This window comes from Neopelma chrysocephalum, unplaced genomic scaffold, assembly GCF_003984885.1.
Source record: "Neopelma chrysocephalum unplaced genomic scaffold, ASM398488v2 Primary Assembly neopelma1_69, whole genome shotgun sequence".
Classification (NCBI taxonomy): Eukaryota; Metazoa; Chordata; class Aves; order Passeriformes; family Pipridae; genus Neopelma; species Neopelma chrysocephalum.
Genome location: NW_020897729.1, coordinates 9,396,790 through 9,408,579, shown reverse-complemented (window position 1 = coordinate 9,408,579; position 11,790 = coordinate 9,396,790). Strand labels below are relative to the sequence as shown.

At 46.7% G+C, this 11,790-nt stretch overlaps 1 protein-coding gene across 1 annotated transcript in view; it reads right to left on the bottom strand.

Moving 5' to 3' along the window:
* Positions 1-913: 913 nt before the first annotated feature.
* SLITRK3 (SLIT and NTRK like family member 3) overlaps positions 914-11,790 on the bottom strand; it is a 15,472-nt gene continuing 4,595 nt past the window's right edge. Inside the window, exons 3-5 of the mRNA XM_027685541.1 lie at positions 10,610-11,788; positions 3,303-7,162; positions 914-2,685 (exon numbers count right to left, since the gene is read on the bottom strand). Of these exons, the coding sequence (XP_027541342.1) occupies positions 10,818-11,788 (971 nt within the window). The 3' untranslated portion in view covers positions 914-2,685; positions 3,303-7,162; positions 10,610-10,817. The remainder of the gene's footprint in view (positions 2,686-3,302; positions 7,163-10,609; positions 11,789-11,790) is intronic.

Sequence of the window (11,790 nt, the reverse complement as noted above, 5' to 3'; positions counted from 1 at the left end):
AGGCCTGCATGAGTTAATTAAAAAATAATCATTTTTTCTGCTCCTCTTCTGGTTGCCTTCACTCAGGCAAATATGCTGAAATCACAAAACCAGCAAAAGGATTGCTTTAGCTAGAAGATACTATATGAATTCAGCATATTTTCTGCATAGAAATATGACATTTGTATGGAAATGACCTATTTTCTTGAACAGGCAGCTATATATCACAGAGAGTTTCACTGTAACATTTATGCAAAAGAGATTGGGAAGCACTTTCCCATAAGGTGCTTATTTCCTCCAGATGAAATAATAAGGCAAAGCATAATCAGGGAGCTGAGAAGAAATATTTCCCTCAATGTCATATGTTTCGAGCCACTGGGTATTTGTTTTGATTTCCGTGATATTCCGTGTTTGTTTGTCTTCTGCCTTAAAGGAAGCAAAGGGCTCAGAAAGGAATAATCCATTCTCCCTCTTTCCTTTTCTTATCACATTACAGTTTGCGAGAGATGGCAGATTGGCAGCATGACAGATCCACGCTGCCCTAATGACCATGACAGCCCTGGCCTGGTCACTGGTGGAGGCCCAGGGACATTTCTGTGCAGCAGCAGCAGGAGTGCAGAGGGAGCCGGGAACGGGGGAGCCAAAATCCTCCTGACAAATCCACGTTCCCGTGACCTACATTTATCCCAGCACAACACATGTGGCAATTCAGCAGTCGGCCACCATTCCGGGCAGACAGCTTAAGGAGTGCTGACAGAGATCATTACTTTGCAGCTTTCCCCTTCCACTGCAGAATTATGGTGTGTTATTCCAGGGGCTGAGCCGCTTCCAGCTCCAGTGGGGGCAAAACAACCAGCAACACAAAATCAAACCCGATGCCAACACATCACATGGATAGATAGATGCTGTAGCCATAGAACACATAACTAGTAAGTCATTTTTAGGCTGCTTTTATTACAAAATTACAATTTGAATTAATAGTTGCACAGCTACAAGACTGTTTTTATGCCAGCGCTGAATGAAACTCTCTGACCTGATTCAACCCCACCGAAGACAAGTGTAAAATTCACCCTGCTATGAATGGGTTTCCAGCTGAGAGATCCTTTGAGCTTATCGTGAATTAAGGTATAGCTTGTTCTGATAATGAATTGAAATGATTTAAAATCAATTATAACATAAAAGACATCCCAAACTAGATGTTCACTGAGCTAAGATTCTTGATTTACAGCCCAACATCCTGCCCCTAAATGGAAATCCATACATCACTGAGTCAACGTAATCAGACTTCAGATAACTTACTTTAGAGCAGAAAATTCATCTTTTTTTTCCTCTGTTCAAGCCATTAGCATTAGCTGGGCATTAACAGCAACCAGAGTAATTATCAGTGCAGACATTTCACCATTAAAAATCCATGAGCATAACAGAGACTTCCAAACAGTCAACAACCCACTTTGTTTGCCTGTAAAACCAGCCCTGAGTCATTTTGGCCACCACTTTATGTCACAAATGTAGAATGGCTGTGGAGCAGATAATGATTTACTCTGAGTCCTCTGGAAGAGTCAAACCCTTCCAGGCTTGTGCTTGACCACAAGCACCACTCCTTTCTAAAGAGAAAAGAAAACTTAAGACACTTGTGCCAATTTGATATTAATGGAAGCAGCTTTTTGTTGTGTTTTAAAGAAAAAGGACACACCGTTGAATTGTGAGTTCCCATAGTTGCATGACTATTTATATAGAGAAATATAAATTCATATAAATGTATACATATCTATAGATACACATATAATACATTTTAGCCATATACATACATACATATATACACACGGTGTTATATACACATACACAGATTTGTATATACATATATATAAATATATATATACACACAAGTGCACGCACAGCTTGCTTTTTAGCTAGCTAGAGTTATAAATTCTCCCTCCCTCACAGAGCCAAGATGATCCCAGCTGCCTCTGCTGAACACCCCACGGTTGCCTCTCCATCCCAAATTAAATATAATCCTCATTATTCTGCTGCTCTGGTTCCTGAGAAACTTGGCAACCTTTCGGAACGACTCGAGATGCAGCAACTCCTCCTGCCTTGCCTCTACTAACCTATTCTAGGAGATGCAATATGCTGCTAAGATTAAGTGTCCAAAATGCTAATATGTCTGAGAAGTGCCTCCACTGACCTACATTGGGAATGTAGGTCGTAAAGTGGCTATTTTTAGCTTCGTTACCAAAATGCCCACGTTTTAATAACAGTCCAAAGCAAGCCATGCTCCTGAACCCCCCAGAACTTTCCAGCAATCCAATCCTACACTTTAACAGCGTATTCATGGATACTTAGACACACACCCAGCACGTGTGCACATACTGTACAAACCCAGTGTCAGCATTTCCATAACACACACACGTCCCTGTTCCGGAAGAAGTAATGACACGGGAGGCAGTTACTCCTTCTTTGAGCTGTCAGCAACTAATTTTAGGAGCATCTCTCCGCTTTCTCCCTGAAGTGTAGCTGTTAGGGATCCATCTGCCCAGGGATTTGTGCTCTGGAGGCTGTGACAGGCTTTGGTTGGCTCGGAGGGGCTGGCAGAGCACAGGGCCCGTGACGGCACCGGGGCCAACCTCGGGGGGCTGCCACAGAGCCGAGGGCCAGGTGGGCAATCCAGTCGGTACAGAGGGAAGTCTTGAGGTGCAAAACACCACTCTACAGAAAAACCCAACAGAGAGAACCACATTTTCAGTTGGCCCCCACTCCAGAGGGGTCAGAGCTTTGGCCATCAGCCAAAGGGATGTCCGAGCATGCAGAGGGGTCAGAGCTGAGAATGCCAAAGACCTGGAGGCTGGTTGAGAACTTGGGCCAAAGGCAGGGAAAATAGGGGCTTATGAGATATTTGTTTGCCTGCTCTAAAGAGTTTTCAACAAGGTTTCCCTGTGGTTATTGCCCAGGGAGAGGCACTTGGCTTTCAGGTGCCGTTGGCACTGTCAGCCTTGGCACAGTTCCCACCTGTCACAGCTTAACCCTCCTCCCAGCAATGCCATTGTCATTCCTTCCATCAGCACTCCTGGCTGTAGTGTCACAGCCCCTCAGTGCTCACAGGAGGAATATATATATTTATATTTATATATATAAATTAGATACATCCACAATTCTTACTTTATTGGTTTAAAACTGAAGGGGACAATTAACCACGGATTAAATGAGGGCTCTTTGCCTTAATCAGTGCCTTTACTCCTCCTCAGGGCTGCAGAACAAGGAGCCCATAGCTGTGATTCGCCCTTTCTTTGAAGGAAACACTGACATAAACTGGATCTAAAAAATACCTTTACTTGCCATATTTCTTTGCTTGCCAATACTATCCACTTTCCAAAGCAGCCAGGGGTTTTGGGTCACTGCAAGAAAACATAACAGAAGTGATGCCACAAGAAATTGCTCTCCAATTCAGAAGAATGCATTAGCTACACATCTATTTCAGCAGTGCTTTGAGGACAACTGATCAGATGTGCCCTTGCAGGGCAGTTCAACGGCACCAGAGAAACTCTGGATGAGTTTTCTAAAGAAAACAGAGGCAAAATTTTAAATGCCCAGCTTTTTAAAAGCTCATTTTTCACCCAAATGCTGCAACATGATTTTTTTAAGTGCTCCCTGTGCACACTGGACCAGTCCCTCCAGTGGTGCAGCACCCCAGGAACTGGATTTCTCAGGGTGGAGCAGATTAGCTGGACAAATCCAACCCTGGAATCTCACTAGTGGGAATTTCTTACACCTCCCTTTGAGTCAGACTGTCCTGGGCACTCTCAGGACACGGCAGAGTGAACACATATCAGCTCTACTGAGTGGCAATTCCTGCACTCTTTTGAGCATAACTCCTTCATTCTCTGAAGAAAATAAAAAGAATTAAATTTAAAAGTCCTATTAAAAAGTATAGTTTGGTGAGAATTTTCACACTTTGCAATATTTCCCTCTCTCCAGTCATACTCGGAATAAAATCAAACCAAACAATCACAGAACAAAAAAAAACCTCAAAAACAAACAAACCATTAATTAACTTTGTATTGCAAAACCAAAGCCTCCAAAGCTCAATGACAGACTTTGGTTAAAGGGTTATACAATAAGGAACATTTAACATATATATATATATATATATAAAACAACTTAGAGACCAAGTACAAAACCAAAGGTTTTTGTAGCTTTCTAGAAAACTCATCTCAGTTTAGGACAGTCTTTTGTGACAGACTCAGTTTTAAACAATTTTGGTCTGAAAAAGTATCAACAAACACATTCCTGCAGTTCTTCAACATTTAAACCAGGTACTGCCTCTGGAAAAGCAAAGTAAAGCTGAGGAAAGCAAGAAAAAAACTCCATAAAAATCCCATAACAGTATATTAATGCCACTGCAACATCTGGAGAAAGTCATTAACTTCAGATGAGATGGTCCCTGCAGGATAAAGGCTCCCAAACCTTTCCTCTGCTTTTTTTGGCTGTTTGGTTGGTTTTTTTTAGGGTTGTTGCGACAGGAGTCCCCCCTTGGCCACGGTGCCAGGTGCCACCACCAGCAGCAGGGATGGCAGTGCCATCAGAAGCAGCAGCAAATCTCAGGTCTCTTCCATTCCAATAGTGATTTATCACAATTCAGGAGCTCCTCTTTGGAATCATTCAATCCCTCCTGGAAAATCTCATTGCTGCAGAGAACCTCCCTCACTGGCACCACTCTACAGCGAGGTGCCAAATTGCTGTGCCACGTGCCATGGGCAGGATATTCCTCCCCAGCTAGTGGCACTTGTTTGAATTCCCAGATACTGAGAGATTCAACCCTTGGCTAGCCCTAAAATATTTCTTCAGGATTCCTAGAATATACAGGATATCTCTGAGAGATTTAGAAAATTCTGGTGGAGAAATAAAGACGTTAGAAAAAGTAAATGGACATTAAAGATTCAGTGTATGACATGGGTGAGTTATTCGTATTTTATGTTGTGCTATGCCCTCTATTTGTACCTATTCTTTTTAAGGCACCCAACAGCTGAGTATATCATGTACATCTTCATGATGCCTAAAAATAACCCCACACTTCAGATGAGCATCCTTAGCATTCAAAAATATAATGGTTGATGCAACATCCACCCTGCAGAGACTGCCCAGTGTGAATGTGGGACAGAGCATTCCTACAGCAGTGCCAGTGGCTCTGCTCCTTTGAGCCTTTTCCTGTCATTTTTTCCCAAAAATGATCCGTCTGACACCATTCTGAAAAACACAATATCGACCAATTTAACAGAAAATTTCGACCAGTTTAACAGGGGAGTGTTTCCAGATACAGTCCCAGTGATCAAAGATAACCCACAAGTTTCACCTCCTGGGGAAACCCCGTGTGTAGCAAAGCAAATGCTTTCCTCAGAAACACCCCAAACTGCCCCAAACAACCACAACAAAAATGAGAATTACATAATTTTACAACTGGGAAACTATAAGGATCAAGGAAAAGACATTTTAAGAATAATTCTATGAAACACAGTTGTCAGTGCCTGTTAATCACAGAATCATAGAATGGCCAGTGTTGGTATAGTTAATATTCTTGCTTTCAAAGAGAAAGATAATACTAATAAAGTATTTCCAAACAATTTGCAATTGTTACATTACTAATCTCCTTGGCTAGTTGGTTACCAATGACATTAGGTCTAAACTAATTTGTCTTGAGGCAAATATTCTTATTTTAAAATCAAAAGCATTAATTTGTGAGTGAGGTCAATCAGAAAAATTACTAAATTGATACAAACCCATTTTCTCTGTACCATGACTCATTTTATTCTGAAATAGTCACAGGAAACACTTGTCTCAACATACTTGAATCCACTTAATATATGTTGTAATTTTCTGAGATCAGATTTTGCTCCTCATTCAAGTCTGTTGACTAAATCTGAGCATAATGTGGTGTTTCAACACTTGCTCCAAGGGAGCAGAATTGGGCCTCCAGTCCATACCCACTCAAGGGTTTGTTCCAAGCACATTCCAATTCTTCCACTAGCTCAAATAGGTTTCAAACTGGGGCATAGCTACACCTGCCCAATCAAACCAGCAATATTTCAAGAATTGGAAAAAGGAGATGTATTTCCACTCACAACAGTATCAAAAAATAGCAATTTTTGTACAAAAAGCTGTCGTGAAACTCCGTATTGTGTGGATTTACATTTCTTCCATGGAGAACAACTGTGTTGTACTGCACAACCCATTCATAAATCCATCCCCACATAAATTCACTGTGAAACCCAGCTATGAGGGAGCCAGATTTAGAATCGAGCCTTGGAAAAACTCAGAAAATAGGAATATGCCATGCACAGCAGCCTGATTTCCAAGTGTACATAAATCCACATTGTAAAAGCAAGTGCCTCTGGAAGAAGTGCAATCCTGGAACAAGTTCCCACCTAAGTGGCTGGAGCTCTGCCAGAAGTCATACCCTGTGGTTGAGTGATGTAGCTGAGCAATGAACTCCCCCACTTACAGCCAAATTCTACACAATTTTTTTTTTCATGTGAACATTTCTGTTCGACCTAAACCCAAATCATCGGGTCTCGTTCCTCTGAAGTAGGTACTTGAACCAAGTGGGAGCAGCACAGAGCTCGTGAAGTGCTGCTGGCACACCTGAGCTCTCCAGAAATGTGCAGCACTGCAGATTGACATTTTCTAGAGACCTTTTTTTTCTCCTGCTGCTGGAAAAGTTCACAGAGAGAACATAAGTTGAACGAAAACACACATTTCTAGCTTAAAACCAAATCAGCCACGCTCAAAAGTGAGTTTGTCTGGAAAGGCCTCTGACAAAATCTTGAGCTACCACAGCTTAACTCATATTCACTGAATGTCATAACAAATGAGGTTCTCACTCTCAATACTCATCCAACCAGAGCAGTTCAGGTCCTATCTTCCTGCAACAGGCACTGGATTGCTTCCCAAAATTCAGATTATTATTCATACTGTAACAATGAACACCTTTCTCTCACTGTTGATACACTCAAGAGATCCATGAAGCAATTTCCAAGCAAATTTTTTAACCCAGGGCACAGTGTGACAGTGACATCAATGACAATATCCAGAAAATAAAAAAGAGCACCAATAATTGAGCACCATCCCTTCTATTTCCCTGTGTGCAGCTGTTATTGACTGGGACTTACCTGGCCTTGCTGTTCTTTTCCACCTGTAGGAAGAATTTCAATATAGTCAATGAGTGAATAGACCAAACACATGCTGAAAACTTTGCTACCAGCACCCCCGCAGGCTGAACTGCTCAAGCCAACACCAGGTACTTGTACAACAATGAAATAAGCTAAAAAAATATTTATTTCAAATAGTATCCCGTCAAACAGCTCTAATGTAACTGCAGATCACGTTGACTTTATTTGATTCCTTCCCAGTATCATGAATGCTACCAAGAATACTGCTGATAATGATATAATTAGCATTAATACTCCCTAATAATTAGGCGTAACCCAGGTTGAAGCACGTAAAGAGTCACCTATCACAGATCAGAGATGATGGATCCATTTTTGTTTCCTGCAGTGGAAAGCACTGCTGCCACCCACTCAGCCTCAGCTCAACACAATGAAACAGCAAAATAAGACTCATCAAAACACCCTTTAGACATCACACTTAAATATTGTCAACAATTTCAGAGCGAATTATCCCTTTAAATATTGTCAACACTTCCAGATTGAATTGTCCCTTAAACATTGTCAACACTTTCAGAGCAATTCATCCCCACAACATCTCAGTACACAAGGAAAAGGAAGTTTCCTACGCAAGGAAAGAAAAATAACTCAACATAAGCCAAAAATTATCTCTTTTAATACAAAATTCCATTCTCATAGAACAAATTTATTTTCCACTGAATAAATAGATCTGCTCACCGTCCAGGGGCGAGATTACTGCCTATAGTTATGTTGAAATTCTCTTTGCCTTTCTGCAGTTTAATTAAAATATAAACATTATTTGCAACCGGCTTTACTCTATTTGGATACAAGTATGAACACTTGGGGGTTTGGTGACATTGCCAAATGTTTACAGCACCACTCTCACTGGGGGTTGTACTTTAACCTGATTTATACAGCTCCACGCATTACTTGCATGTAGGCTCATGGATGTAATTCTTACAATTGTGATAAGGAGGATCTGGCCTTTGCACTTGCATGTTTCATACCTTTAGCACGTGCATGCTCTTCTATTATCCATTTTAAAAAAAAAAAACAAACAACAAAACAAACAACAGAGCAAACAAATGAACCAACCCCAAGGGATTAGAGCTGAAGGCAGCAGTGATAAAACACAGTATCAACTCAACAGAAGAAATTCAAATGGGTGACATTTTTACTGATGTAGTGGAGGTGATGCTGGGTTTACAGACGTTTGGAGCTGTCCCTGTGTCTCCAGACACCCACAGCTACTACCATGACTCTCCAAGACAGATGGACACAAAAAGCCTACAAGGAGCATCCTGGCTGGAGCTGTAAATAGCAACACTGGGGGGGGGGGGGGGGGGGGGGGGAACCAAGTATTTATGGGTTTGTCTCTGTTAAAACGCATTGTGCGGGGTGAAACCGAGCTGTTCCCCAGAGGGAGGAGGGCGGATGGTCGGGAGAGTGACCTTGGGGCGGGGAGGTGACAAATCCCGGTCCCCTCGGGACAGCGGCAGGAGCGCTCCGGGCAGCACCTTTGGAGCTCAGCGGGCGAATAACCTCCATACACCTGGATACACCACCCTGACCGCTGCTCAGACAAATTATATTTATGGACAGATTGGGTATTTCCGTATAAAAACCGCTATTTGAAGAACTTCGGGGCGGCGCAGGCTGTGCCCCGCCCCGGTATAAGGCGCCCGGGGGTACATTCAGCGGGGCGGGCGGGGGGCAGGAGAGGGGTCGGGAGCGGGTCCGGACCGGGAGCGGGGTGGGGATGCGGGAGCGGCTCCAGAGGCGGCTCCAGGAGCGGCTCCAGAGGCGGCTCCAGGAGCGGGTCCGTGCGCGCTCCCGCCCCAGCGCTGGAGCGGCGATGCCACCTGGCGGCCGCGCGGGGCCGCGCACCGCGCCCGTCCCGGGGCCGGCGGGGACACGACACCGGCGGGGACACGGTGGGGACAACGCGGACAACACACCAACGGGGGACAAGATACCAACCGGGACCTGCCCCCCCCCCCGGGGCAGGGAAATCCGATCGTCTTTGGTCTCGCTCCGCTCGCGGCGGGAGCGGGGAGAGGCGCTTTTCCAAGATCGCATCACCCCATTCCAAACTGGGAATGCGGTTTAATTCGCCCCCTCTCCTGCGCATTTTTGACGGCTCGCCCCGCACGGACTGCGGCTGCGAGCGCCCGGGGGCACCCCAGCGAAGCCTCGGTGCCTCCAGCAGGCCGGGAGCCAGCGCTCCGGCGGGATGCGCTCCCAATTTTCCCGGTATTTTTAACTATCAGCAGAGCACAGCAGGGATACAGATCGCAAATCGGATTTGTGACAGTCTCGGGTGGTATCTTGGCAAGAGACGCTGTACAGGGTTTTTTTTTTCCTCTGTTAACATCACAGTGCATCGAACTGTTATTAATAAAATAGCGTTCAAGGTTATGGGAGGGAAGGAAATCTCCGTGGGGGAAGCTGAAGTTTCAGGTTCAAGCTTTGTATTCCTATATATATATATATATTTAGGGTTGTATATATATATATATATATATGCATTGTTTTTTAAAACGTTTTATTAGGAAAGCTATACCAGACGCATCACTGTACAATGATTAAACATTACCTTTACAATTTATATTCACTTGAAATTACAGAATAAATATATGCACATTGTTGTACCTTTGTGTGTGTGTGTGTGTTCGTGTGCGTGTATGTGTGCATGAGAGAAAACATTAAAAGTGCTTCCTACAAAGCTGTTAGTGAGAGGTGCCCAGTAGCTTCTTTTTTTTTTTCTTCCCTTTTTTCTGTATATTTGCATGTTGCTTTTATTAGGAAAGTGCGGATGTCCTCCAAAAAACCATGGCGTCATGATGAAGTGTCACTGAGCATCCCCTAGGTGTGTGCGCCACGTGGTGACATCCTTTGGGCTGCTCGGCTCCGGGGAGGGGGGGTTTCCCCCAGCCCACGGGATTCCCCCCGCGGCCCCCGGGCCCCGCTGCCGCCCTGCGCCGAGGGGCCGGGCTGGCGGGGGGGTGCGGGGAGGGTGAGGGTGAGTGTGCGTGCGAGGGAGGGAGAGAGACAAGAGTGAGACATTCGAGCAAGACCCTCCCCTCCCTTCCCTCTTGCAGTTTCCAGGCATGCAGCAAACTGCGCTCGTTTGCTTCTTTGCATTTTTTTTTCTTTTAAATAAATGTACAGAATCTGTGCCATGATGGGCAAGAAGAAAGCAAGCCACAAAATGCCGTCTTCCCTCCCCCTCCCCTCCAAGGGAAAATATCGAGGAAGTTTACTCGCAACGGAGAAAAAAAAGTAAAAAAAAAAAAAAGCCAACAAACAAAACAAACGACAAGAATAAAGAAAATAAAAGAAAAAGGATAAAGGAAAAGAAAAAAGAGAGAGAGAGACACACACATAGAATTTACTTAATCAGGATCAATACAAAGATCCCCCATAATAATAATATAATAATAATAATAATATACCTTTATGACATGGCACAGTCAAAGTCTCAGTTTCAGTATAAAAAATAATGATTGATTAACATCTGCTGGCAAAAGTCTGCGAAGGCACTTCGTCGATTACTGATCTGAGAAGGGCCCTGCCCCGCAGCGCGCACATCTGGCGGGGCAGAGCGCACAGCTGTATCCTCTGCCCGCGGGCGGCGGGGCCGGGCGGGCGGCGGGGCGGCGGTCAGAACCGGTACGTGGTCTTCTCCAGGACTTCGAGGTAATCCGGCTTGGTTTGGAGTTTGGCCCTTAACTCGAGGTATTCGCTTGTGGGGGTTTGGTGGTCCGGGAAGCCCTTGCCGGCCGCGAAGAGGAGCGTCTCCTTCAGCCTGGCGTCCTGCTGCAGGTCCGGGTATTGCATGCCGGGGGGGTGGACGTGCAGTTCCTTCAGCTTGGGCACGGTGCCGTACAGGCAGTCCACGAAGCCCACGGCGCAGGGCGGCGGGCGGTCGCGGTCCCGCGGGGCTCCCCCCGCCGCCGCCGCCGCCGCCCCGAGCGCGCCCGCCGCCAGCCCTCCGCCCGCGGGGTGCTGGGGGTGCACGGCCACGATGGTGTTGAGCTGCGAGCTGGACACGGCCAGGCTCCACTCCTGCTCCTTCTCCAGCAAGGTGCGGTAGCTGCTGCCGGGCTCCGGCGCGGCGGCGGGGGCGGCGGGGTGGGCGAAGCCGCGCTCGCCGCCGCTCCGCAGCAGCTCGGCCGCCTCCCCTCCACCTCCACCGCCGCCGCCGCCGCCGCCCGCCGCCTCCTCCTCCTCCCGCGGCTTGTAGATGGGGTTGTTGCACATCTGGGTCACCGGGTGCGGGATGTAGTCGTAGACGTGGCCCGCCGGGGGCGCCTTCTCCGGGGACCGCTCGCCGGTGCCACCCCCGCCTCCGCCGCCGCCGCCGCCGCCGCCGCCCTCGGGAAAGAGCCTCGGGCAGCGCAGCGGCACCGCGCCCAGGTCCGCCGCCTCCGCCCGCGGGCCGCGGAACGGCAGCTTCCTCCGGCGGCGCCGCAGCACGAAGGCGAAGAGCCCGGCGGCCACCAGCACGGCGGAGAAGAAGAGGACGAGCAGGCTGAGGATGAGCACGGACAGCGGCACGGAGGCGGCGGCCGCGGCCGGGGGCAGCTCGTAGGCGGCCGCGCCGGTGGCCGCGGGCGGCGGAGGGGCGGCGGGG